The sequence below is a fragment of the Oryctolagus cuniculus genome, chromosome 13 (assembly GCF_051225735.1).
Source record: "Oryctolagus cuniculus isolate XC-2025 breed Fujian yellow rabbit chromosome 13, ASM5122573v1, whole genome shotgun sequence".
Lineage (NCBI taxonomy): Eukaryota > Metazoa > Chordata > Mammalia > Lagomorpha > Leporidae > Oryctolagus > Oryctolagus cuniculus.
Window position 1 is genome coordinate 30,417,478 of NC_142879.1, and position 26,149 is coordinate 30,443,626.

The 26,149-nt window shown below is 37.6% G+C and overlaps 1 protein-coding gene across 1 annotated transcript in view; it reads right to left on the minus strand.

Annotated features, from left to right (window-relative positions):
- USH2A (usherin) overlaps window positions 1-26,149 on the minus strand; it is an 870,853-nt gene that overhangs the window by 569,160 nt on the left and 275,544 nt on the right. Inside the window, exons 16-19 of the mRNA XM_089312189.1 lie at window positions 20,397-20,560; window positions 8,726-8,884; window positions 1,696-2,190; window positions 217-480 (exon numbers count right to left, since the gene is read on the minus strand). Coding sequence (XP_089168315.1) covers window positions 217-480; window positions 1,696-2,190; window positions 8,726-8,884; window positions 20,397-20,560 — 1,082 coding nt within the window. The remainder of the gene's footprint in view (window positions 1-216; window positions 481-1,695; window positions 2,191-8,725; window positions 8,885-20,396; window positions 20,561-26,149) is intronic.

Consider the following 26,149-nt stretch of genomic DNA (forward strand, 5'->3'; position numbering starts at 1 on the left):
CTGCTACAACATTTACTATTTCCCTTAAAACTTAGTGCAAGTACGTTATGACCTTGAGTTATTGGAGTAACTAGGCTATATATTAATTTTTTCCCTTGGCCTATGGAAGTATATAATTCTTGCTTTGCAAAATGTACTTTAGCACTTTTGACTTTCATTTAAAGCAGCGCTTTCATTCATGAGTTTGACAGTAGAGTTCAAAGCATCAGTCTTTACCTGCTTCTCCTGTTTTCTCTGAGACCCAGGCAGAAGACACACTACCAGCCATATTCACAGCCAAGACTCGAAACCCGTATTCTGTGTATGGCTCCAAACCAGTGACGGTTGTCATCGTTTGAGGAGATTTTAGTGCATTTTCATTGGCTGACTCTGCAAATGGGTGAGGACTGAGCCAGCCACTGCTCTGAAAAACGCGAATTTCTTCAGTTTCTTCAGGAGGACGTAATCTTTTCATATACAGTTCATATCTTATAATTATTCCTATAAAGGTCCAACCATGAATTTAGGTCACTTATCAGACAAAGGAACTATTTGGGGTAGGGTGGGGACAGATCATATGAAGACTGCTGGATTTCCATTATTCTTCCAACTAGATTATCTGTCAATTTCTTTAGTAATCTAGTTGTAGTAATTTACTAATCTATATGATAGGTGCTTACAAAAGACAACAAATGTTAGCTGGATGCACACATAAAATACTGTTACAGATAGATTTAGGAGAAAAACAAACCCAATGGATAACTGTATCAAAACACAACAGCTATAATTAATCATAGAAAAATTCAATCTTTTTCAGGATGTTTGGTCACAATTTCTACTAAGAATTGGCAGTTCTTGGGAATTTGGTCATCTTACCTCCAATTATTACATTATCATATATGGGGGTGTTTATCATTTTATTTTAATTTTTAATTACTTTTTAACAGATTCAATGTAATTTGTAAATACAATTTTAAAAATATAATCATATTTTCTTCCTCTTTTCTTCCCTTACTTTCCCTCCCACCCTCCTTCCTTCTCCTTTTCTTTTAGTTTTTGACATAACATTTTAAATTTGCATTACAGCACAAAGACTTAATACTTAACATGAGCCCTATTTGCAAAATATTATCATTAACTTCTACTCAATTTTATCAAATAACTTAAAAAGCCTGAGGAAAGTGTTTTTCATAATATGTACATGATACAAATTACAAAAACTACACGAATATGTATCTGGCCTATATAACCAAGGGTTCAATTTTATGAACACAAAAATTAACTTAATGGAGTCAGCTAGCTAACATGCATATTTTTTGTATTATTTTACAGACTTTTCTCGCTTAAAAGAGAAAATTTACTGCTTATTGGTGCCCTAACTTGTGACTCAGTCAAATATAATGCATTTCATAAGTGAGTTTCAAATTATAAACATCATTTGTGTTATGGCAGATGTCATTAAGAGCAAAGATAATATTAGCCTTTTAAAGAGCAATTTAATTGAATGGAATTTGTTATTAGATTAGAAGGAATAACACTTGTTCCACTAACCAGGACAAACAGTATGCTATGTCTTTAGAAATTGTTTCTCAGTTATTATAACACAAAGTTATAAAAATCAATACAGTAGCCAGATTCTCAGTGCACAATTCCAAATGTCTATATGCTCACGGATGCTTTGTCCAAGAAAGAGAAATCTAAGCTGTGAATCCTTACCATTTGGTTCTGTTGGTGGAGACCATTCTACGCGAAGTTCTGTGGAACTGATTTTCTGTACCTCGGGTGGGCTCAGCCTTTTGGGAGGTGCCTGGGCCGTGGTCACCATAACAGGCAAACTGTGTAAACAGCCCCCACTAGTACAGGCCTGTACAGAGAAACGGTACTTGGTGAATGGAACCAGATTCCAGATGGCAACAGAGGTTCCATGGCCTTCGTAGGGAGCGCATGGCTGAGTAGTACCCAAAGGAGTACAAGACAGAATGTATTTCTCTATAGGACCAGAACGGTTTGAGAGTGCAGTCCAGGAAAGTGTCACAGAGTCTGAGCTAACAGGAATGACATAGCTTAAGTTCAAGTTTCCCTCTGGAACCCCTGGTTTCGTCCTGTAAGTGACAGCTGCACTCCTTGTTGAACCATGCACACTGGTGGTCTCGATGTAATAGGAATATGAGGTATATGGCGACAGGGCAGTATCTGAGAAGTATTGAACACCTGGAATGAAGAGATAGAAAAGTACACAACTGTCACATTATATAATTAAAGAATCAAATTGCTTTTGTAATATTATATTATTTAAAACTGTATGAATTGTGACAATCTACTCTGGATTCAGAATATGTTTCCTACTTTAAAAATTGAAATAAAGAGGACACTGGGTACTTTTGTTATTCAGTACAATGTGAGAAAAGTGTTATTCATAATAAAGAGCGTTTAGAAGTTTTAGCTCTTGCTTGGCTCTGTGTAGTGTCCTTTTGATATAACGCATAAAAGAAAGTTCTTGCAGTGCTCCAAAACATAAAAGCAGAAACAACTCTTTCCTCTATATTACTGGTTTGCTTATGAAACAATAACACAATAAACGAAGGATCAGCTCAACTACCAAGAGCCAGATCAATTCCCTGGCCAGCATCTTGACTAGAAATTCTGTTGAAAAGAAATTCTCTTTTCTGACCTATGGAAATTTTGTGAAAGTATAAATGTTTCTTTTTTTTGAGCTTTTAGAGACTTTCCTAAAAATCATCAATTAAGAATTTATATAAGAGAATTTCTGTACAAGCAGGACTCCTATACATGAAGCAGTGTAAGGGCGAAAAGAATGAGGTGGGAAAAAAGAGTGATCTTCGTTTTTCAAGAAAGGATAAGAAGTGGGCATTATCAAGCATGGGTGCAAAACTCACCCTTTCCTAAGAGGCAGCAAGTACACTGTAAGACTGTGGAAGAGAAATGCCAGAATGGCTACCACCTGCTCCCTCATGGGACAGTGTCAGGGGGAAGGGAAAGGAGGGTTCCATTTCGCTAAGATACCATCCTGAAGGTCCCAGCATACTGACATACTTACAGTAGCATAGTTTCATGTTCAGATTCTAACTCACAGGGAATTTTGGTTTCCTAAATGCTAAGGATACTGTGTTTAGAGCCCGAGGACATACTATGGGACCTTTCATGGCTGGGGAAGAGTAACCCTTCAGCTCCTGGAAAACTCAAGGGTGGATGTAGGACATGGGAAAATATTTTGAAAAGTTCCCAGCAATACTAAGAGCCTAAGGCAGTCTAAGACAGCAGAGCATTCAGGACCGACCAAGTTGAAACTAAATGTGTTCATCAGCTTCATGCATCAGAAACTGATCCCATGCAAATGCCACAGGCTGAGATGAAGCCAGCTATATCTCATAGATTAGCCAGCATCCTCTAAAGGACCTTCTGCAAAGGGCCAGGAGAAACTGCCCTTTCCCCAGATGTCACCATGGTAGTTGAGGGAGGGGGATAATTAAAGACCAAACACCATGAGTGAATATCTGAATGTAAGGTGAGTTTTTCATTGTTTATTATACATTTTATATATATTTGTTTTATATATATTTGTTTATTATACATTTTATATATATATATATATAAAATTACAAATTCTTCATGAAAGTATGTTGGCTATCGTATTAGAATCTTCATACTATTAGAAGTGCCCTTTCTCTTAATGTCCTAATTGGGCACAAAAACCATAGAGTAATTTGCATAGGGAAAGTTTAATAGAATGATGATTTACCACAAAATACACTTCCTAAATGCTAGATAAAACCTAAGAATATAGGAACCTAAGGGACAGGGAGAAGTTACTAACTTTAGTGCTAAGGCAGAACGCCCAATGAAAGAACATACCCAGAAATCCTCATGGTGACATCTAGACTTCTTTGGAGATGGAACAACTGCACTGGAGAATTTTCCCGAGGCTCCATGAAGGCACAACCCCCTGGGACCTTGCCCCTCTAGTGCCTGAGGTGCTGGGCCACAGAACTCACTGAGATACCATGCTCCAGAGGACAGGGGATGTGCACAGAAAGAGGTACTGCATCCTGGAAGCCACTGGGAAGGGACCCTCTGCACTGACTGAGGAAGCTGCCTTCCTACAAGTGCCGTCAGTGGAACTGGTGGGGACTTCCATGCGTCCCCTGGGCTTCGTGTGCTGCAGAACTCACTGCTCGCTTGCATGATATCAAGTAAGCTTCCCTTTGGGGGCTGGAGGAAAGCTGCTCAAAGGTGATATATCTTGCTGGCATTCTGCAGAGAGGGACACCCCAGATCCTGGTAGAGAAACCTTTGCTTCCTAAAGGGTCATTCCAGCACCCTCTACAGATAAAATTGAACAGTACACCAGCTAGAAAAAGATAAATGTTTATAGCTCCAGTTCCATTATCACAAGAGTCAACGAAGAGTGGATTTAGAATTCAGAGGTAATAAATTGATAAGTGGCACCAGCATACACTAAAAAAAAAATTGAGACCATGGTCCTTAGCCAAGTTATTAAGGCACATTTGCTCAGGAAGCATGTGAAATTATTTATATCTATTTATAATAGAACAATGTTTAAATAAATTAAAATGCAACATCTTAATGTATTATAATATTCTAACATTAGTCTATTACATTAATGGGATTCTAATAATATACATTCAAATCAATAGTGATGAAGACCATGTAGCAAATTAAGGAAAACATAGAATGCAAAGGTACATATACTTGATTATAAAAATAATCAGGAGTGCACATAACCCCAGAAAATTTACAAAATGAAATTAATGATTACATTAGAATACTTTAATTGCAATGCCTAATTTTTCATTTAAACTTTCTTCAGTGGATAAAATACTTTAATAATAAAAAGATTTATAAATGTCAAAAAGTTACTGTTTATACAAATTATTTTCAAGAATAGCATTAAAGAAATGCTAACAACAATACCCATTAACATGTTTTAATTTCTCTACAAGTATATTTAGTGTCAACTAATAAAAAGTATATTCTTATTGAAATCTAATTCATATTAGTGTGTTTCTATGTTGTGAAATCGAATCAGGGAACCATTATCTTCTGAGAATCTAAATAATATGGGAACATCCAGATTCATATTCTTAATTACTTATCTTTGCTATATCATAAAATTGAAGTACTTTACAGAACTTAAAGATGTTGCTTTTCAGCGTTTTAAAAAAGTATCCTCAGTATGCCTAACTAGGGCAGAATTGAAAGAATATTATGAAATCTTGGATTTTCCTAAATGCAAAAGAAATCTAGTCACAAGTTCCTATGACAACACTATATACATATATATGGATATGTATTGAATATGTAAGCATTCATATATTATATGCATGCTTCTATATAGTTGGGGGTATTCCAAAAGGTTCATTGAAAAATAGCATTAAAATATATTTATTTTGGTGCAAAAAAGTCTGAAATCCATACATAGTTTTTTTCACAATACACATCTTCATGAACTTTTTGAAGCCCCCTGATATGCATCACTCAAAGTACATGAAAATTGTCAAAAATATTTTATGCATGCAAGGAGTTTTCAAAAAGCTTGTGAAACATGCATATTGCAAAAAATGCATGGATTTTAAAAAGATCTTTACAGCAATATAAGTTCATTGAAAACAAACAAACAAAAAAAGGTGAGGGTCAACATTGTGGCACAGGAGGTAAAGCGACCACCAGTGACATTGGCATCCCATATGGGTAGCGGTTCCTGTTCCAGCTGCTCCACTTCCAATCCAGCTCTTGCTAATGACCAGGGAAAAGCAGTGCAAGATGGCCCCAGTGTCTGCGTCCGTACCATCTACTTGAGAGACCTGCATGAAGCTCCTGGCTTCAGCCTAGCCCAGCGCTAGCCACTGAAGCCATCTGGGGAATGTACCAATGGATAGAAGATTCTCTCTCTCTTTCTCTCTCTGTATAATTTTTTCAAAGAAATCTTTTTTTTTTTTTTAAGTTTTCTTTTGGGAGGGGTGGGGGAGGGGACCAGAGTATTCCTATCTGCTGGTTCACCAAATGTTTGCCAGGGCAAGGACAGGCCCAGGAGAAAGGCAGGAGATGGCAACTCAGAGATCCAGCTACTTGAGTCATCACTGCTGCCTCTCAGGGTCTGCATTAGCAGGAAGCTGGAGTCAGGAACCAGAGCCAGGTATTGAACCCCGGTACTCAGATGGAGGATGTGGTTGTCTTAATAGACGTCTTACCTGCTAGGCTAGATGTCTACCCCTAAACTCCTTTTATTTTCCATCAACTTTTGAAGTACTCTCAAATACCAGCGTATCATGAGCTCAGGATAGATTCTCTGTTGGCCTAGAGAATTCCATAGCATAACAGGCTGGATTGAAAAAGTTTCCACTCTAACAAAGAATTCTATAATGGTCTCAACCAAATGATTTAAACTTGCTGGGAAGACAACAGTATTAATTTTCTTTGAAAAGTTCAATGATTCTCCACCTATAATTCTGAATGCCTTTATTTAACCCAAAGATTTGTGTTCATTCGACCGAATAGAAGTAGTAGTGTTTCCTTTTCATATTACGCATGCTAGCCATGCACTGGAAATAGAATACTGAACATGAGGGTATTATTAGAATGATACAAAGTTCTGACAGTGTTAACCAATCGTTCTTACCGTTCAGATGCCATCATGCGGATAATTTTCACATCATTAATTACAGTGATTGTCAAGAAATGCCAGAAGTGGCATTTTTAATGAAAAAAAATAAGGCTTTAGGAAATAATACTTTGTTTAATACGATTATATAAATGTCTGATTAGTGAATGAATACACATTTATTATATAAGAAACCACTATTTGGATTCTTTATCAGTGTACTCATGAAAAAGAGCTAAAATATTGTACTCATAATGTAATGTTCTATAAAATAGACATGGCCTGTTTTTAAAAAACATCCCTCTAGATTGAATAGTATAAGGGATAGGTTTTAGTTTTTTTATTATTATTATTGAATTAAGCTGTATAGAAAATAGGGTAAGCCTAATTCCCAACTTCAACCAGTGGTACTGTCATAATCAAAATCATTTTCGGTATTTTTACAACTCTCTCTTCTTCTATCACAAAAGTTTAAGTTTTGGGACACCTGGATCATGCTGGTTTTTGGAAGAAAATAAACATTTTAGTAGCAGGATTTTAGGATGCTTTGCCAACATGGCAGATGTAGACAGATGTTCATTTCCCTTTGCAATCTGCATCATGAAGTTCAGAGTTTCCATTAACTTCAAAGAAGACTTGGAATATTGAAGAGACATTACAATTAAAATAGAAAGTACTGGTCATAATAAGCTAGGAGCAAGACATACAGAATTAGGTACAAAATATGACCTATTATTATATATGCAAAATAAAACTGTTATGGTGAAATCTTAAAGTCAACCATTATTTTAAGATAAGGCATCCTTCTAACCATTCTAAGAAATGTTACTGAAAAGCAGTGTGTTGACAGAAGTTTATTTACTTTTCTAAATAATTACACATGTTAAACTAGAATTTATGAAACTGGATATTAAACAAAGAGAACAAAGTATAAATCTGAATTGGAATCGCTGTTCTCAGCTTTCTTAAGCTAGCTTCTAGCTAAACAACACTAGAAGCAAAGAAAAACAAAGAGAAGGCAGAGAATGAATGATGTAAAAGTTTCCATTCTATTTCTTGATTCTGTCTTGAGGAAAACTGCACCTAAGATATTGGAGTAAGTATTTTTTAAAGACTATGGTTTCATAATGGTTTGATTTCTACAAGCTCATTTGACAACTTCATAGAAGTTACAGGTACAAAGACTTCTTTCTTGACTTATCCATATTTGTATCTTTTATAATTCAAGTTCTTGCTGCTGTACTTCATTTCTTACAAATAGCAGCATATGCATAAAGATACATTATTTTCTTAAATGTTAATATTCTATTTCTAGATTTAAGAGCTAGTTTTTATCTGAGAATTTTAAATATTGAGTCTATTAGAACTATTTGATACATTTTGTGTAATATTTACATGCAGAGAAAATTTAGATGTGCTTGTTGTAAATCTTCCCATTTTTAATGAAAATTTACAACTCACAAATTTGTAATATTTTAATTACCTTTAATAATATGTCATGAACAACCCATCCATTTATATGTAAATGAAGATATAATTTTACAGGCTATCATGGCCTATAATTTATTTAACAATACACCAGAATTCTGGAATGCTATATGCTATCATTTATTCAGACTGTTGAATATATGTATAGCTTCTATTATCTTGATATAACAAATGATATAATTATGACATCTTTTGTGATTTTGCGTCCATTTGTAGCCATTTGCTTGAAAGAAACTCGTTAAAGGAGGTTTGTTGAGTCAAACTGTGTGAAAAGAAATGTTTTCACATATTTCAACAGTTTATCACACATGAAGAGCTGTACCAATGAGCCTGCACAGACACCCCAGCATGCCATCATCAATACTGGATGGGGCCATCTTTTTTTTTTTCCTCTTTGGGCATTTAATAAGCATTAAGTGTTTTTGTCAAGTAATAAGCATCTTCTTTTCATTGTATTTCTTTGATTGCTAGTGAGATATATAATTCTCTCTCTGCTTGAAACATTCTGTGCTACACAAAGAAAACCACAATGACATTTATAGTCAATGTCAAAGAACTTAACTAATGTATCAATTCTTAGAATATTATATTTCTCTATCACCAGACATTTAAACTCACTGTATGGGTATTGATCTTCAGTTGTGTAGATTTCAAAACCATCCCTGAATAAACTGTAAGTAAGCCGATGGGCATTTGGAGAATCAGGTGGGCTCCAAGACAGATTGATAGCAGAAGAACTTTGAACTTGTCCTCTGGGTGGAGGTTGCTGAGATGGAGCTAAATTACAATGAAGAAAGCATTTATTAGCAAAAGCAATCAATAAACATACACGTAAACTGAAGTAAGATATTCAGCAAAAAGGCCTGTCTGATTCAGGATTACTTTATCAAGACGACATGTGGTTCACCAAGATATTAATAAACAAAGGGTATGCAACATGAGTTCTCTGAAAGAAAGCTTTTTATCTGTAAGCATCAACTAAATTGTAGGTCAAAACAGCTGACATAAATACAGTGGAGGGAAAAAACCACAAGAGTTTACATTAGGAATTTATTTTCCTTTCTTTTTTTAGAAACCATCCAGTGATGCAAAACATGTTCTACCTGATTAATTTAAAAGTTTATGTAAGATCTATTAGAATTTAAAATTTAAGTAGTGTAATTTTTAGATTTTTTTAAGAGGAAGTTTTCCATTTCATTAAGCATTTGCCTTATCTTGCTTCACAGTGTACAGTGTAAAAGAAAGAATATTATTTGATGATATAAATAGCTATGGATGTTAAATAATCTAAATATAATTATGAAATAATTTGAATATGCTATATGAATAAACAAATACTTATTAGAAGTGCTGTTCAGAAGGCAAATGATTGCTTATCAGGGACACTGGACCATTCATCTACTTTAGTGATATTTTATATAATGCAAATATAACCCTATATCATGAAAAGATCATTTTCTGTCATTGTAAATGCTTAGTCTCCCTAGTTTTGAGAGCAAATTTTCTTTCTTTCCATAGAACATAGAGATAAAGGAGAAAAACAACAACTAAATATTTTATGAGCAATCAAGCACCTGTTTAGTTACCCTCTTGTTGTTCAAACAAGATTCACAATTCTTCATCCACTTAGAGAATCATAACCTACTCACACCCTCGTTAAAGAAGATAACGAGGCTATAGATTGCTGCTATTTTACATATTAAACCGTTAATCCCTTAGTTGAGACATTTTCAAAAATCACATGCACAAATAAATTCATCAATATCACTACTTTTATGTGAAATATCTACAGTCACTTGGTAACCCATTCAGGGTCCCAGAAGAAAGATCTCTCAGGAGAGAGACACAATTCAATTAAGCTACTTGCGGAGAGCTTAATAAACTATCTTCAGAAGTGCAAGCAGAAGAAATGGTGGAGTGCTCTGAACATGGTAACAACAGAGCTCTTTTATTATGTATGTCAGGGATTCTCAAGATGACCCTGACCCCTAGACTAAATGGTTCACCACAAAGATTCACAGGACTCATGGCACAGTCCTATCAGCAGTTGGGATTGATTATAGCAAATGGGTCCAGAATACAAGCGACAAAGGGGAAAGGCATGGCAATGAAGTCCACGGAAAACCAGGCACCAGCTCCCAAGCATCCTATTCCAGTGATACCACACAAGACATGCTAACACCCCCAACAGTGCATTGTGGAAACACTTGCAGTGTAACTAACTAAAGCTGCCCAGTAGAAATTCAGAACTAAGTGTTTTTATGAGGGTTGTTCATATAGGCTATCTGCATGCAAGAAAATTCCAGTTTCCCACAAAAAAAAAACAAAACAAAAAAAAAACAAAAAAAAAAACAAACAAAAACAGAAAGTAAGCATAAACCATGTAATTTTTTTTTTTTTTTTTTTTTTTTTTTGCAGAGGAGAGGATAGAGAGGGAGAGACAGAAAGATCTTCCATCTGCTGGTTCACACCCAAAATGGCCACAATGGCCGGAGCTGGGTTAGCCCAAAGCCAAGAGCCAGGAATTTCTTCCAGGTCTCCCACATGGATGCAGGGGCCCAAGCACTTGGGCCATCTTCTGCTGCTTTTCCAGGCACATTAACAGGAGCTGGATTGGAAGAGGAGCATCCAGGGACTCAAATCAGCACCTTTATGGGATGCCAGCATGGGTATCACAGGTGACAACTTTACCAGCTACACCACAATGCTGGCCTCTAAACCATGCAATTTGTGTAAACAATTAAATAAACAAAAAAGTAGGCATGATGATTTACTTGTTTCAGTTCTTGTAAATTACAAGTTACCAGATCCCAACCAGGGACCAATTTTATAAGGAGGCCTTTCTAAAAACAAGCAATCAAGCCTCTATGTAAAATACAAGTTACCAGATCCCAACCAGGGACCAGTTTTATTATAAGGAGGCCTTTCTAAAAACAAGCAATCAAGCCTGCTATGTTAACTCTTCTCTGATCACTATCTGCACCCTGAAAGGGGACAACACTCAGAGACAGAAAGGGCTGGATGAAGAACATGCAGAAGCTGTGACCACTCCTGGGGGGACAGCCAGCCCAAAGTTGTTCCTACACTGAGACATCAGACTTTCCTTTCTGTCTGCTCTCTAGATGTCTAGTGACTTCTTCCTAGTAGCTGGCCAACTAATCCAAAGCCAGAAGGCAAGTGAGCCACAATACTGACCAAATAAGGTCACAGAGGATAGAGCAGGGTTGTAGTAGTGGAGAGAATCTACCCTACACACCAGGAAAAGATTTTTCAACCAACAGAGCTATTGCTAATTCATCAGTATTCGTGATTGACACACTCCATTTTAAAAAGTATAAAGCCCATGAGAGTATTTCAGGCATGGAAAGCCAAGACACTCTGGGGGGGGGGGGGGACCTAAACGAAAGATCTCCGCGAGTGAGATCCCAGTGGAAAGAATGGGTCATCAAAGAAGGAGGTACCTTTCTCTGAAGGGAGGAGAGAACTTCCACTTTGCTATGACCTTGTCTAAACAAGATAAGAGTCGGTGAACTCAAAAGGCTTCCATAGCCTTGGCAACTCATGACAAGAGCCTAGGTTGATTACTGATGCCATAAACAAGAGTGTCAATTTGTTACGTCAACAACAGGAGTCACTGTGCACTTACTCCTCATGGAGGATCTCTGTCCTTAATGTGCTGTACATTGAGATTTAATGCTATAACTAGTACTCAAACAGTATTTTTCACTTTATGTTTCTGTGTGGGAGCACACTGTTGAAATCTTTACTTAATGTATGCTAAACTGATCTTCTGTATATAAAGAGAATTGAAAATGAATCTTGATGTGAATGGAAGGGGGGAGGGAGAGGGAAAGGGGCAGGTTGCGGGTGGGAGGGACGTTATGGGGGGGAAGCCACTGTAATCCATAAGCTGTACTTTGGAAATTTATATTCATTAAATAAAAGTTTTAAAAAAAGTATAATCAAACAGTACTTAAAGATAGTATTTCAAGAGAACTGAATATGAGATATAAAAAATTGCATCGCTCATGCATATACTTCCCAAAGGCAACATATCTGATTCTAGAGAGGATAATAATGGCCTTATGTTTTTTTAAAAAATATTCAAACCGGATGCATTATCACTGTTCCTATTTTGTCTTTTTCTTCTTTGGAATTTTCCTTGTTATAAGAAAATGACCATATTATCCTACTTAGATATCCCCAAGAGTCATAACCATCTCAAACCAACACACGAGAAGAGAATTGTTCCTGAACAGCACCTTGCAGCTTTGATTTCAGGGATTTGCCCTATGTAGTGTGCTGATGTTGGTGGAGCAGACAGTGTTTCTCACCCCCTCAGTGGATTTGAAACTTAGGGTTTTATATCCTAATGTTCTTGGAGAGCCACAAAAATTTATAAGCCACCTGATAGCACTCTGAAAGAACCTTGCGAATGAGAGAGAGAGACAGAGAGGGAGAGAGAGAGAGAGAGGGAGAGGGAGAGGGGGAGGGAGGTTGGTTGGTTGGTTTCAGGTCTTTGTCAAAGGGTATAGAAAATTATTGGATTACATGGAAATTTCCTCAGTAACAAGACTTCTTCATACATATAACATCTTCCCAAATGCTTAGGTTGATCATGTGGTATGACCATTTCTAACTACAATCTTGTCTGACTTTACAGTGTAAACAAATAGTACCTCTTTGGCATTTTAATGAGAATTTCCATGGACCTGAAAGCTCAAGTAGTTCCCTGTCACTTTAAGAATAAAAATGAAATCCTGGGCATGAGATAGCTTGAACCCATCTCTTTTGTGTTCTGAGGAGAATGCTGAGAAGAGGTTCTTCATTAAATTGCCAAGAATGGCCTTTGCACATGCTAGACTTTCTTTGTAGAAAAAAAAGTACAACCCTTTGCTGCTAGATCCAACTGGTGGGGAACCATTAACTTTAATCCCAACATGAGAACTTCGGCAGTTGTATTATAGTGAATTATTGGACTCTCTGAAACTTTTCTCATTTATAGGCAGAGAACCTCAATGTCTACTTCTCAGAGTTAGTTTGAAGATGAAATGTATGAATGTATATATGCATATGTATGTACATATATAAATGTAGGTACATACAAATTCTTGTTAAAGGTAATGATTCAGTAAATATCACCTTTTTCTATATCCTTAAATTATGTAGCTAAGTCTTCCTTAAATCTTACATCACAAACATCATTAAAGGCCTCTTTTGAGATACATACAGAAAAATAATGATATTTACTAAGCTTACATTCTATATTAATATCCTAATAGGAAAGTGATCACACATACCCTGCATTGAACTCATAGGTCTGGTGCCAGAATGCCACTGGAAAGCAAGTACATAGTTAAACATAAAAGGAACAGTGACTGGAAATACTATTACAGACTAGAGGTTGCTTGTGAACATGGAGTAAGTAAATGCTTGCCTTGATCAAATACCAAGGAGATGATGGGACCATACAGAACAAAGACAGCTGGAGAGGGTTCCAAACATCTAGACTCTTTATATTATCATCTCAATCTCCTAAAAGGAGAGCACTGTGAATTATGAACTATATTCTTAGGAAGAGAAATTAAGAGAAGACAGTTATGAGAACCCTTGGGATGTACCTGATTCTGTTCCCCGCCACAGCATCTCCTTCCTTTCTCTCCCTCCCACTGGCCCTCCCTTCTTCCTTTCTTCATCTCTCTTTTCAGCCAGGGCACTGGCCTGGGAGTGCCTAGACTCCCTCTACCTCTGTGTTGTGCATTCCTACATATCCCAGGAGGATGAGCACCAAGTCCACACTCAATGAAGGGTATGCCCTACGCCTATCAGTCCCACACATAAATTCTACTCTTTATTTTGTTCAGAAAATTAGTGATGTGCAATGCCCAATTACAGGAGAAGATGAGGTCAAATAACCTAGCTCTTAGTTCGAATAAGTGGGTGATGATTCCTGAGGAAAAAAAATGCATGTGCCTTCCATAGATGAAATTTAAAAAATAAAACAACTACCAGAAAACTGCCAAAGATATTTTAAAGAAAAATTTGAAAAAATTTTCTGGTTACAGAAGTATGAGGAGTTTGGAATATAAACCTGGACACAATTGTAACCATTTCTGGGACACTGAAATAAAAGACTGACTGGAAGTTCAGAAAATTTATTCCAGACAAAAACTAGGCAAGCTCTGAGTAGGCACTTCAGGAGCCTAGGGCCACTCTCTCATCCCTACTTCAATTTTTTGGTATGCTAGCTTTACCAGAGAAGGGCCAGCCATAAATACCAACAACTTTGGTGAAAAGGGGGACTGACTTGGAAGAGGGGCAAAAATTTATAATTTTGCCAGCTGAAAGTGGCAGATCCAATTGGAAACCATGGAAAACTCACAGGTCTGCCTTCCTGGGATATGCTCACAGTTGAATGAATTGATGAATTTGCCAGGGAATAAACAGGTTATCTTGGACACAGCAGAGGCTTGGAAGGGTTACTCTAAGCTCTGCACAGCTCCCTGCTCCCTGAGAAACTGTGTATATGTTGTGAAAAGAGAGCCAGTGAAAACTGAAGACAATTGAGAACCAAGCTATAACTCTGAATGCATTCCTTAACCCATTCACATGTTGAGTGGTGGAAGCCAAAAGTTTTCCAGAAGACTGGAATGATTTGAGCACAAGGATTGCCCAATTGGCTGATTCAGACATGGGGTGAACCCAGGAAGCCAGGGTGAAAGTAAAAAATTTAAAATTTAAAAACTGATTAGAGATAGCAGACACTGGACACACCGGAGGAGAAAGTTGTCTACAATTTAAGCCTACAAAAATTACTAAAGACAGTCTAGTAACCTAAATAATTTTAACATAAAGCTCTAAGAATTCAATGAAACAATGAATCAATTCATTTAAAAAGTCAATAGAAAAGACCTAATTGTCCCTAATATTGAGGGTAGTAAACAAAAAGATCTGCCATCAAGAATTTTATATCTAGAAGAAAGTAAACCATAAATGAAAAGATAGTGAAAAAAGAAACAAAAGCTGGAAGAAATCATTACTAGCAGATTAGTCCTCTAGAAGTGTATATTTTTTTAATCTTTAGGCTGAAAGGAAAAGAGAGCACATCAAATCCTAGGAGAAAACGGAACATCAATGGAATAGTAAATTAGTGAGTAAATAGTAAAGGATGGGCGTGTGTGTGTATGTTAGTTTTCTGTTCTTTCATATTATTTTAAAATTTTATTGTTTATTTATATTCATGTATAATAAACTGATTTAGCGGGGCCACATGCCACATGTCAACAAGTTAACATCAATAATATTTAAATATACTAGCAATTAATCTCCATTATCAAGAAAACAGTTTGGGGACCAGCATTAAGATGCAAATCTTTAGGCCACCACTTTGCCAGCATCCCATATTCCAGTGCCTGTTCAAGTCTCAGCTGCTTTGCTTCCTATCCAGCTTCCTGTTTATGAGCCTTGGAAAGCAGATGGCCCAAGTACGCAGGTCCCTGCCATTCTTGTGGGAGACCAAGATGGATTTCATGACAGCTAATTTTGTCCAAACCTGTCACAGAAAATTGAGAAGTGAACAAGCAGATGGAAGATCTCGCTCTGTATCTCTCTTCTTTCGATGATGTTAACTCCTTACCAGATAAGTAATTTGTACATATTTTCACCAGGTTTGTGAGCTATCCTTACACTCTTTCGACAAAGCATTTTGACATACAAATTTTTTAAGTTGAATTTATTGATTTTGCATTTTGTGCCTACATTTTTGGTGTGATATCAAAGAAATTCTTGACAAATCCAGCATTAATACATATTTTTTTTACTATTTTTTCTTCTAAGATCTAAACGCCTTGTATTACTACAATAGAATATTTTAGGAAACTAACTTTACAAAGTGAAAAGGTTTATTGAGCCCACAGTTGTGGAGGTTCAAGTCCAAGATTGTATAGTCCCATTCGTTTGGCCTCTGGTAAGGTTGGTAGATATGGGCACATCATAGTGGGACATGTAGGAACAAATGGTCACATCGTGAACTGGAGCAGAAAGAGGGCAAGAAGAAAGTAGGTCCAAACACAGATTTTTACCAGTGTATCAACTCTCTTGCAAAAATTTCAGAGGTCACATGAGAAATACTTCACGCTCTCACTGGCCAAGGAATCTTCCACTAAGCCCATCTCTTAAAGGTCCTACTAACTCACAATAGCACCATTCCAGGGACTAAGATTTTAACAAATGGGTAGTTGTGGGACATTCAGCATTCAAAGATAGCAGGATCCTTGAAGTTTCAAATGAATTTTTCTATAATTTTACAAAAAAATGCCATACGGATTTTGATGAGATTGCACTGCCCTTCCCTGCTGAAAATCAATCAATTTATCTATCAATCACAGATACTATTGCTAAACCACTGACCCTTCTGGGGAAGTAGAAAATACAGAAAAGCTTTAACCCCACAGTTCCAAAACTGTGTAGAGGTACACCATGAGGCTTTTATAATGTTCAAGGAAAACACATGCTTGGCATTTTTTGGGCACAGTGACAGACACTAGCCCGAGGTAGTTCACATTTTTTTTTTTGATAGAGTGGACAGTGAGAGAGAGAGAGAGAGACAGAGAGAAAGGTCTTCCTTTGCGGTTGGTTCACCCTCCAATGGCCGCTGCGGCCGTCACGCTGTGGTCGGCAAACCATACTGATGCGATGGCAGGAGCCAGGTACTTATCCTGGTCTCCCATGGGGTGCAGGGCCCAAGTACTTGGGCCATCCTCCACTGCACTCCCGGGCCACAGCAGAGAGCTGGCCTGGAAGAGTGGCAACTGGGACAGAATCCAGTGCCTTGATGAGGACTAGAACCCCGGGGTGCTGGCGCCGCAGTGCCGGCCTAATTCACAGTTTCAACAATAGGTAACACTCTGCTCCTTTTCAATGATATCATGTCTTTGGTAAGCCGACTGTTCTGGCTGGCCATTGCCAGGAGAAGCAAATACTATATGGAAACCAAGCTAGAACAGGAAAGAAAGCTGGTTCTCTTCACACTCAGTCCATAGCTAGCATTTTCCTGCCCCTCCTTACCTATCACCATTTGTCACTTTGGTTGTCTATGCTTCAACTAGAATCTTCTCTAAGTTGTTTTTCTTTAATGAATTACCTCTGCTGATGCTGTGCTTCTCATTCTACACAGTGCTTTGTAAACACTATTAAATTCAAACCTAAAACAAGAGTAGTAATAACCACAAGTAGTTGGGGGATGTGCGTCATAGTAATGGTCACAATTTTTAAAGAATCAAAATGAAATATATATAAGGAGGAAAAATTAAAGATGTGAAAGTTTTTTAAATTACAACAAATCAAAACACTTGGAAAGACCAATAGCGTGTTAAGGCCAATGAAGGAAAAGCATGAAACTAAAAGTAAATATCTACCAGTAACAAATGTGGGCTATGTTTCTGGTGACCAATCGATTTTTTGCTGAGGCATAACTCATGACTCAGCTGTAAAAAGATATAGCAAAAGTAAAGCAGGTGTCAAAGTTTTCAGACAGAAGGAATGTCAGACCAATACAGAAATCATCAAGATTAGATGTGTTGCAGATAAAGATGCCATGATTGTGTTAAAATGGTAATCCATAACCCACATCTAAAAGGAATGTTGTAGTTTACTTGAACACATATCAGTGAGTTATATAGCTAAACAATTGTTATCGTTTGACTGTGATTTTGGTGTCTTCCAAATGTTCGTATATTGAAGGCTTGGTCCCCAGGGTGATGCTATCAGGTATTGGTGGAACCTTGTGGAGGAGGGGTCTTTATGGGCCTGTCCTTAAAAGGTAACTCTCATGAGAATGTTGTTACAAAAGCCTGAGTTTGGGCCCAGCACCTCTCTCTGCCTTGCAGTTCACCATGTGATTTTTTTTCCCTCTACAGACACCAGATGCCATTAGCCCTAGGCCTTTCCCTAGGGCCAAACTTTAACCTTATCATTTGGATTGTAAACTGTAGAAATGATGAGCTAAATAAAACTCTCTTTACTTCATAAGTACTCTCCCCCAGGTCTTTTGTTACAGTAATGGAAAGCTAACTAATACATCCCAGAGTAACAGATATTAACTAAGTGGTCAAGGAAATACACATTTGCATGTAGACTGTATTTAAACACGAAGGCAATTATGATAGTCCTTTCTCAAGAAAAACCAAAGTAGCTCCAATTTTACTTACACTAAAATCCATAGGGATGAATGAAATATGGGATACTGGAAAGAAATTTCACAGGGACAAAATCTAAATATGTCTTCTTAATTATTAGCTATATCCTGCCTCCTATTACTTCAAAATCTAGTAGGGATGCTATGAGTCCAACAATCTGTTACTTCTTTCTCCCTGCCTCCCTCCCTCTGTTGCTCTCTCTTGAATGCAAATAGCGGAGGTGCAGGGGTGGAGTCTGTAGTGGTCAGTCACAACACATGCTGCTTCCTAGCACCTGACCACGAATGTCTCAGGGCACCCAAGGAGAGCACATGCAGAGCGTGCTATGGAGGGCTGTTACCACCTGTTCCCAGCAGTCATTTCTTAGGAATCATGAGAAAGATAATGGCATGCAATGGTATTTCAAAAAGCTTAGGTTAAGTTTATTTTGATTCAAATTTGTTTTTGAAAAAATTCACAGATATGAAGGAATTTTAAGAAGGTTTGGAATTGTGTACTATGAAAAAGAATGCATGGACTTAAAAAATTGCCCCCAAATAAACTTATATTTTAATTCTATTTACCACAAACAGTTTGAAGTACTATTGTATGATCTTGAATTAAACAGAGAAACCACCGATATGCTATGAAATTGTAGGAATGCAAGTGATCTTGAAAGGTCAAGTCAAGGCACCAGAGAGTGAGTAGAGACTTCAAAAGTTATAAATGTCAAAATACAAACATGAACAATGTTTAAGCAACTAACAAAGCCGAAAGAAATATCAATTATAGAAGTAAATAATATACTGTTATAAAGAACAATAATTGTGAAAATACGTATGAACAAACTGAATAGTACCCAGAAAATTAACCTTATGATTATAAAATAAACTGAAAGTATGTCACTGTACAATCTAAAAGAAAACATAAGAAAGGAGGCATAACTGGAGGGTGGCAGTGTGGTCAGGAGGGCGGGTAAGGTGGGAAGCATCACTATGCTCTTAAATCTGTATCTATGAAATACATGAAATTTGTTCATGTATTTCATGCATAAAAATTTTAAAAATAAAAATGCTCATAGTAAATAAGAATGAATCTTCCTGGTCAAATGGCCCAGAAGTTGGAGATCCCAAATCTGAATGTCTGGGTTCAAATTTCACTTAGCTTCCTGCCTAAGTGCACCCTCAGAGGCAGCAGATGATGGCTCAAGTAGTGTGGATCCTGCCACCCACGAGAGACCCAGATTAAGTTCTCAGCTTCTGGCTTTTGGTCCAAATTTGGCTATTGGGGGCATTCACAGAATGAATTAGGGAATGAGGGATCTTTGTCCAGCTTTCAAATTACTTCATTAATTAATTTTTAAAAGGAAACATTCTCTTTTAAAAAAAAATACATCAACCAGGGCTGGCATTGTGGTGCACCAAGTAAAGCCACTGCCTTTGATGCTGGCATCCATATGAGTGCCCATGAGTGTCCTGGCTGCTTCATTTATGTTCCCACTCCCTGCTAATGGCCTGGAAAAAGCAGCACAGGATGGCCCAAGTGCTTGGGCCCCTGCACCTACATGGGAGACCCAGAAGAAGCTCCTGGCTCCTGGCTTTGGCCCAGACCAGTGCTGACCATTGCAGCCATCAGAGAGTGAACCAGCTGATAAAATTTTCTCTCTCCCTCTCTCTCTCTCTGACTTTCAAAATAAATAGATACATCTTTTAAAAAATAAAAGAAAACCTTACACTTTATAGAAATTCACCTGGAAATGCCTTTGCATGGGAGGGTGAACAACCATTTCAGTTTAACCAATCCTGTTCTGACTTTAGCACTGAAAGTCCAGTGTCCTGGGAAAACCAGAACTGCCGTCACCTGACTAGTAATTTCATTCCAACAAACCTCGGTAAACTCCTCACTAAAAACATAATCATTTTGCCAGTTCCAATTCGTTGACAAAGGAATAGTGCAAAAATTCCACATAGTATAATTTTTTCAATTCTCACCTAACTTCTCCACATGCCACCTAGGCATATCAGATGGGTCCTGAACAGAGAAAGAAAACAATAGGGCACTATTCCCTGCGTGCTGCTGCATCACACACCAGTAGCAGGCCAAAGTTTACTTACTTTTGCTGCAACCCAATAGATTGTTGACATCCAAGTGGCTTGCTTTGGGAACGCAGGTATCACACTTTGAGCCAGTGACAAATTGTTTACAGAAACATTGGCCTGTGACCAAGTGACAGGTTTCATTCAAGGCTCCTGAGAGATGACAATTACAAGGCTGACATCTGAAAACAAGACGAATAAACCATCAAAGAGAATAGCATTTTGATTAATAATTCATAGCATAAGTTACACCTATCAATAATATTGTGCAGTAAGATGGTGTGCTTTAGCCAACAAATTGAAAAGGATGCTTGAGCCAAATGAAAAAACAGAACATATCTTTATCAAAATGCTACCCTTAATAAAAACTGTATGACACTTTCTTTCTGTAAACTAATGGCCAAATAAAAACATTACGTTGCTTTTTTTTACCTGTCATGATACAGATGACAAATTAGTTTGAATACCAATTGTTCCATTAACAATATTGCAAATGTTTCTTTCTTTTAAAAGCATTTCTGCTAAAATCTAAAATGTTAGACTGGGTACTCATAAAATTATCTTTTCAAGTAACTATCCAATTACAAAATAGGAAACTGGGGGTGAATCAGTCTTTTCCCTAAAAAAACATTTATTTCTTTGAAGATGGAGTTTCTTTAAGAAAATCACTTGAGGAAGACAGGTTCAAATATTTTTGAAGCCTTAATATGGGTGATATCGAATTTTCTGTTTTATGTCATTAGTTCATTTTTCCAGGATGGTGGGAGCATAGAGCATTATTATGACTTATGAAAAGATGTTAATGATATAAATATATTGAGATAACTCCACTGCAACTTAAATTCTTGGAGCCCAAAGTTGCCTGTAAAAATAAAAGTCCTGGCATGCAGGGAGACAGACACTGAAACTTGCTGCCTGAGACTGAATTATTCAAACACTTAGCCAAGGCCAATGGCACTGATTAAGATAAACAATTTTTGTGCCATGAAGTATGAGAGATGAAGAAACAGCACAGGTAAGCAGATGACCCACAGTTAAACAGGGACTCTCCGTGTGCTACATTTATAACAACACTAAATGAATTCACCTATGTGTCCTAATAAAGATGCTGGTGGATAGAGTTACTTTACTTCACTGCAATTTTTACAGTGTGATCTCTTGGGTAATCACTCAACACCCTTAAAAAGGCCGATAAAAGCTAGGACTGCCAAATAAGCTGCAAATTTGTTTTATGGACTAATATCCCCTTGGGAATAAATAAAGTACAGTTTCTCCTGCAAACCACCTTACTGTAGTTTGCCCTTTTATGGTCAAAATAAAAGGACATTTTCCCCCTTACCAACAACTAGATTAGGCCCTCTATCTCTATACATTACATCAGCATTGCATGAGAAATAGATTTTGCGTTTAGGCTAAGTATTGGAACTAAAAAAAAAATCATGCAGTGGAATTAAAACAGAATTAGAGAAGGAATGGAATACTTGATTTGCTGTTAATTTCATTATATGGTATTACTTACAGTACATTGCAAGGAGGCTTTTAATGTAATATTGGCAACCATAAATAAGAGGGAAGCTTCTCCAATGCCTGTGTGTGTGTGTGTGTGTGTACATACACACTACGGCACCATTCCTCTGGAATAAGTCTCTTGAGTATTTCAGTTTTTATTACCATTCACTCATGAGACAATCATACTCGCTTTAAATATAGTACATTTAGAGTAATAGTTTCCAGGGTATAACATAATTCCTTTCCTTGATGTAGTTCTATTTTCTTCCAACCAACCACTACACACATAACTCCAAGTCAGTTATGTCAATATCTATGGGATATTAAGTTCCAAGTCCAAATGGAATAAATAAATCACTTCTTAGGCAAGCAAGAACTGTTGTGAGTAATTAAATGTGTCTAGTCCTAGCTTTATAGTCTATAATCCCAGCTACTGTTATATTCAACTTATTTGACTTGTTATAATTGACTTCGGTAGGAGAGAATTTTCCCTAAATGAGTTCATCGGAGGAGACTCTTCTGAATATTGTGGCTTGTTTCTAGCCCAAAGGACTCTGGGGATAGTTTTGTAATTAAAGTTAAAGTAAAATGATTCCTGTGAATTTCTCAGCCACTGAAATATAATTTTAAACATTTCCAAGAGTTCTTCAGCCAATAAGCTACAAGTTTGATGTCATTGTATAAGTTATCCTTCCTCGAGAGTATCTTCTAAATGAAATATATTTCACTTTTATTAAAACAAAATTATACATAATAAAGGAAAAGACACTTTAAGCTTAGGAAGGGAAACACCAAGCTAAGTTGAATTGTGATATTGATTTTGCCAGGATAAATTGTTTTTGTAATATTAATATAAAGAAACCTTTATTACACTGACTCTCCTGGTGCAGCCAGAGCTTCTCCCACAATCTGTTTAAAATCTTCATTTTTCACCCTTATGGGAAAACCTCACTTGCTAAATGGATTTCATAAAAAGCAATCTGTCAAGATGTATATAGATAAACAATTTGTGATGTTTATTGACCAGTTCATTATGGTAAACAAAAGAGGAGTAAAGCATTGCTAATCTCTGCCAGCACTCTGCTATTATGGTTTGTTTGGGCCCCTATGGAGCTCACTATTTATGAGATAGAGTAGAAAAGAAGTTAATTGGCCTCTGTCCCTTGAATCACAAATCTCATCTATTTTCCTTTCCTGGGAGTTTCTTCCAATTGTATGAAAAAGAGTCATGCCAATTATTACTACTGCAGAAACATGACCATTAATGAAGGGGAGTATGTTTCAATAGTGCATGTCATTGTTAGAAACTCCTTTATCTGTAGGAGGGCTACAGTAGGGAGTCCAGGGCTATATTCTATGATATAAATGTCTTTATCAACGTTCTTCTTTGTATACCCTTCTTCTGTCTAGGGCTTCAACTCAAGGGACCATGAACGGATTTTAGCAGTTATTGACAGAATAACATCCATGGAGGGCCAGTTATATTCCAGGGCTGCAACGAATATCAAGGAGGTGAAGAGGAATGATATACAATTGCCCCCGTCCTCAAGGAGATCACAATCTAATGTGAAAGAAAAAATGCATTAATAATAAAGATTATGCAGACACGAGGCAACTGCTTAGCTTGGTGAGACAGGCACTTGGGCTGAATTTTAAGAGATGAATAGGAATGAGCCAGGCAAATCAGAAAGAAAGAAAAAAAGAAAAAGGGAAAAGAAAGAGATGTTGTGAAAGTGTAAGCCATTCAGAATTTGAGGATTTAAATTCATAATGATGAATGGTGATCAATAAAGCTAGAAGGGTAAGCAGAGGTTAAAAAAAATAGCTAAGTTAGGGCTAAGGTAAGACACAATATAAAGTGGGTAGGTGTAGCCTTAAGAAACATCCATTATATGAAATTGGAAGGTAGGATAAGGTGATAAATTGAAAAGAGAAGGGAAGAAGGGCATGTAGTTGCTCTTAGTTTTCTAATTCGCAGAAGAAGAATGATGGGGAGAGCATTCAACACAAAGAACAAAGGAGGAAGACATCTCAAATTGCTAAGGAGTTTCATACAATTATTATTGATAAATAAACAAAAGGCTTAAAGGAACATTGGAAAAGTTGGGCAAAGAATTTTCTTCCATCAGTTCCTAGCACAAAGGCTGATTCAGAATAAATTTTCATTAAATACTGTGAAATAAAGAAAATGATCATTAATACAACACTAGGAAAGCTATAGACTTGGGATAGGACAGCAAAGAAAAACCTAATGGAGCTTGTAGATCCAAAGCAATTTAGATCTTTTGAGCCCTTTTGCATTGGCATAACTCTGTCCCTCTGGCTAACTTCACCTGGAAGGAACAGACAGCTTTTCATTAAGGGCTAGACTCTGCTCAGACTCCCAAGCCCACAGCTCTCAGTGCAATTCACTTGCACAGGATTCGGTGAGGTCTGAAGTGCCCTCTAGAGGAGCCTGGGTTTTCCCCTGGTTAAGAGTTCATTTCATCTCCACAGAGAAATAAGGGCTCATTGAGGGTCTTAGTTTTCCTTTTATCACAGCACTGTAACGCTTTTATCATAACATCTGTTGCTCTCGGCACTGGGATCAGAAGTACAGGAGAAGGATTTAGGGCTTTGGAATCCACTCTGAATGTACAAGGCCATACACACATGATGGCTTACTGAAGAGGAAATTGGACCGGCATTGTCTCATCTGGAAAGCCTCACTGGAGGATTCCTGTCCACCATGAGAATTCTCATTCTGCACAGCAATTTGTGGAGAGTTGTGATAGGACATCATTAATATGCCTACCTTACAATTCTGACTTGCCTCTTTCTGATGCATTTTATTTCCTTATCTTAAAAGTATTTTTTAGGGTACTCATTTTTCTTGGATTATCATAAAAAGATGACACTCACACTCACATGATTAAGTCTTCAGAACCCTCAGTTTTTTAGGGATAGACTAAGTGGCGGGCATCACTGATTATAAAACTGCCATGAGGGACTGGCACTGTGGCGCAGTGGGTTAACACCCTGGCCTGAAGCGTTGGCATCCCATATGGGCGCCGGTTTTAGTTCCAGCTGCTCCATTTCCCACCCAGCTCTCTGCTGTGGCCTGGGAGAGCTGCACCCACATGGGAGACCTGGAAGAAGCTCCTGGTTTTGGATTAGCACAGCTTCGGCCTTTGCGGCCAATTAGGGAATGAATCAGCGGATGGAAGACTTTTCTTTCTCTCTGCCTCTCCTCTCTCTGTGTAACTCTGACTTTCAAATAAAATAAATGAATCTTTAAAAAAAAAAAAAAAACTGGCTGGTGCTGTGGCTCCATAGGCTAATCCTCCACCTTGCAGCGCCAGCACACCGGATTCTAGTCCCGGTCGGGGCACCGGATTCTGTCCCGGTTGCCCCTCTTCCAGGCCAGCTCTCTGCTGTGGCTAGGGAGTGCAGTGGAGGATGGCCCAAGTGCTTGGGCCTTGCACCCCATGGGAGACCAGGAGAAGCACCTGGCTCTTGCTTTCGGATCAGCGACCAGCCGCGGCGGCCATTGGAGGGTGAACCAACGGCAAAGGAAGACCTTTCTCTCTGTCTGTCTCTCTCACTATCCACTCTGCCTGTAAAAAAAAAAAACACCTGCCATGAAGTTGATAGGCATTATGTTGAGAAATAGTTTATACTTTTTTAAAAAATTTATTTTAAGACACAGTGGCATGGAAGGAGGGAGGGAGAGAAAAGAGATCTTCCATCTGCTGGTTCACTCCTCAAATGGCCAGAACATCACCGGTTGGGCCAGATTGAAGCCAGGAGCCTGGAACTCCATCAAGTTCTCCCACATGGTATGGTGGGAAGAATAACTATATTCCTAAAGTTGTACTTATGAAATTTGTATTCTTTAAAAATAAATTAAAAAAAAATCTCCCACATGGTGGCAGGGGCCCAAATCTTGGGCCATCTTCCACTGCTTTTCCAGGTGCCCTAGTGGAGAGCTGGATCAGAAGTAGAGCAGCCAGGACTCTAACATGCTCTGATATGGGATGCCAGATGCTAGTGTCACAAGCAATGGCTTACCTCACTGCCCTACCATGCTAGCCCCTCTATTTTTACTTTTTTTTAAATTTCACTTTTGCAGTCTTTTTGAAGTCCCCTTGTATTATATTACTCTGGTAGTCTTGGAAAATGTGTATTGTAAGAATTATACATAGATTTGCAAATTTTATGCACCAAGGTTTTTCTTTTCCTTTCATTGGATTTTTTTCATGAACATTTGAAATATCTTTATT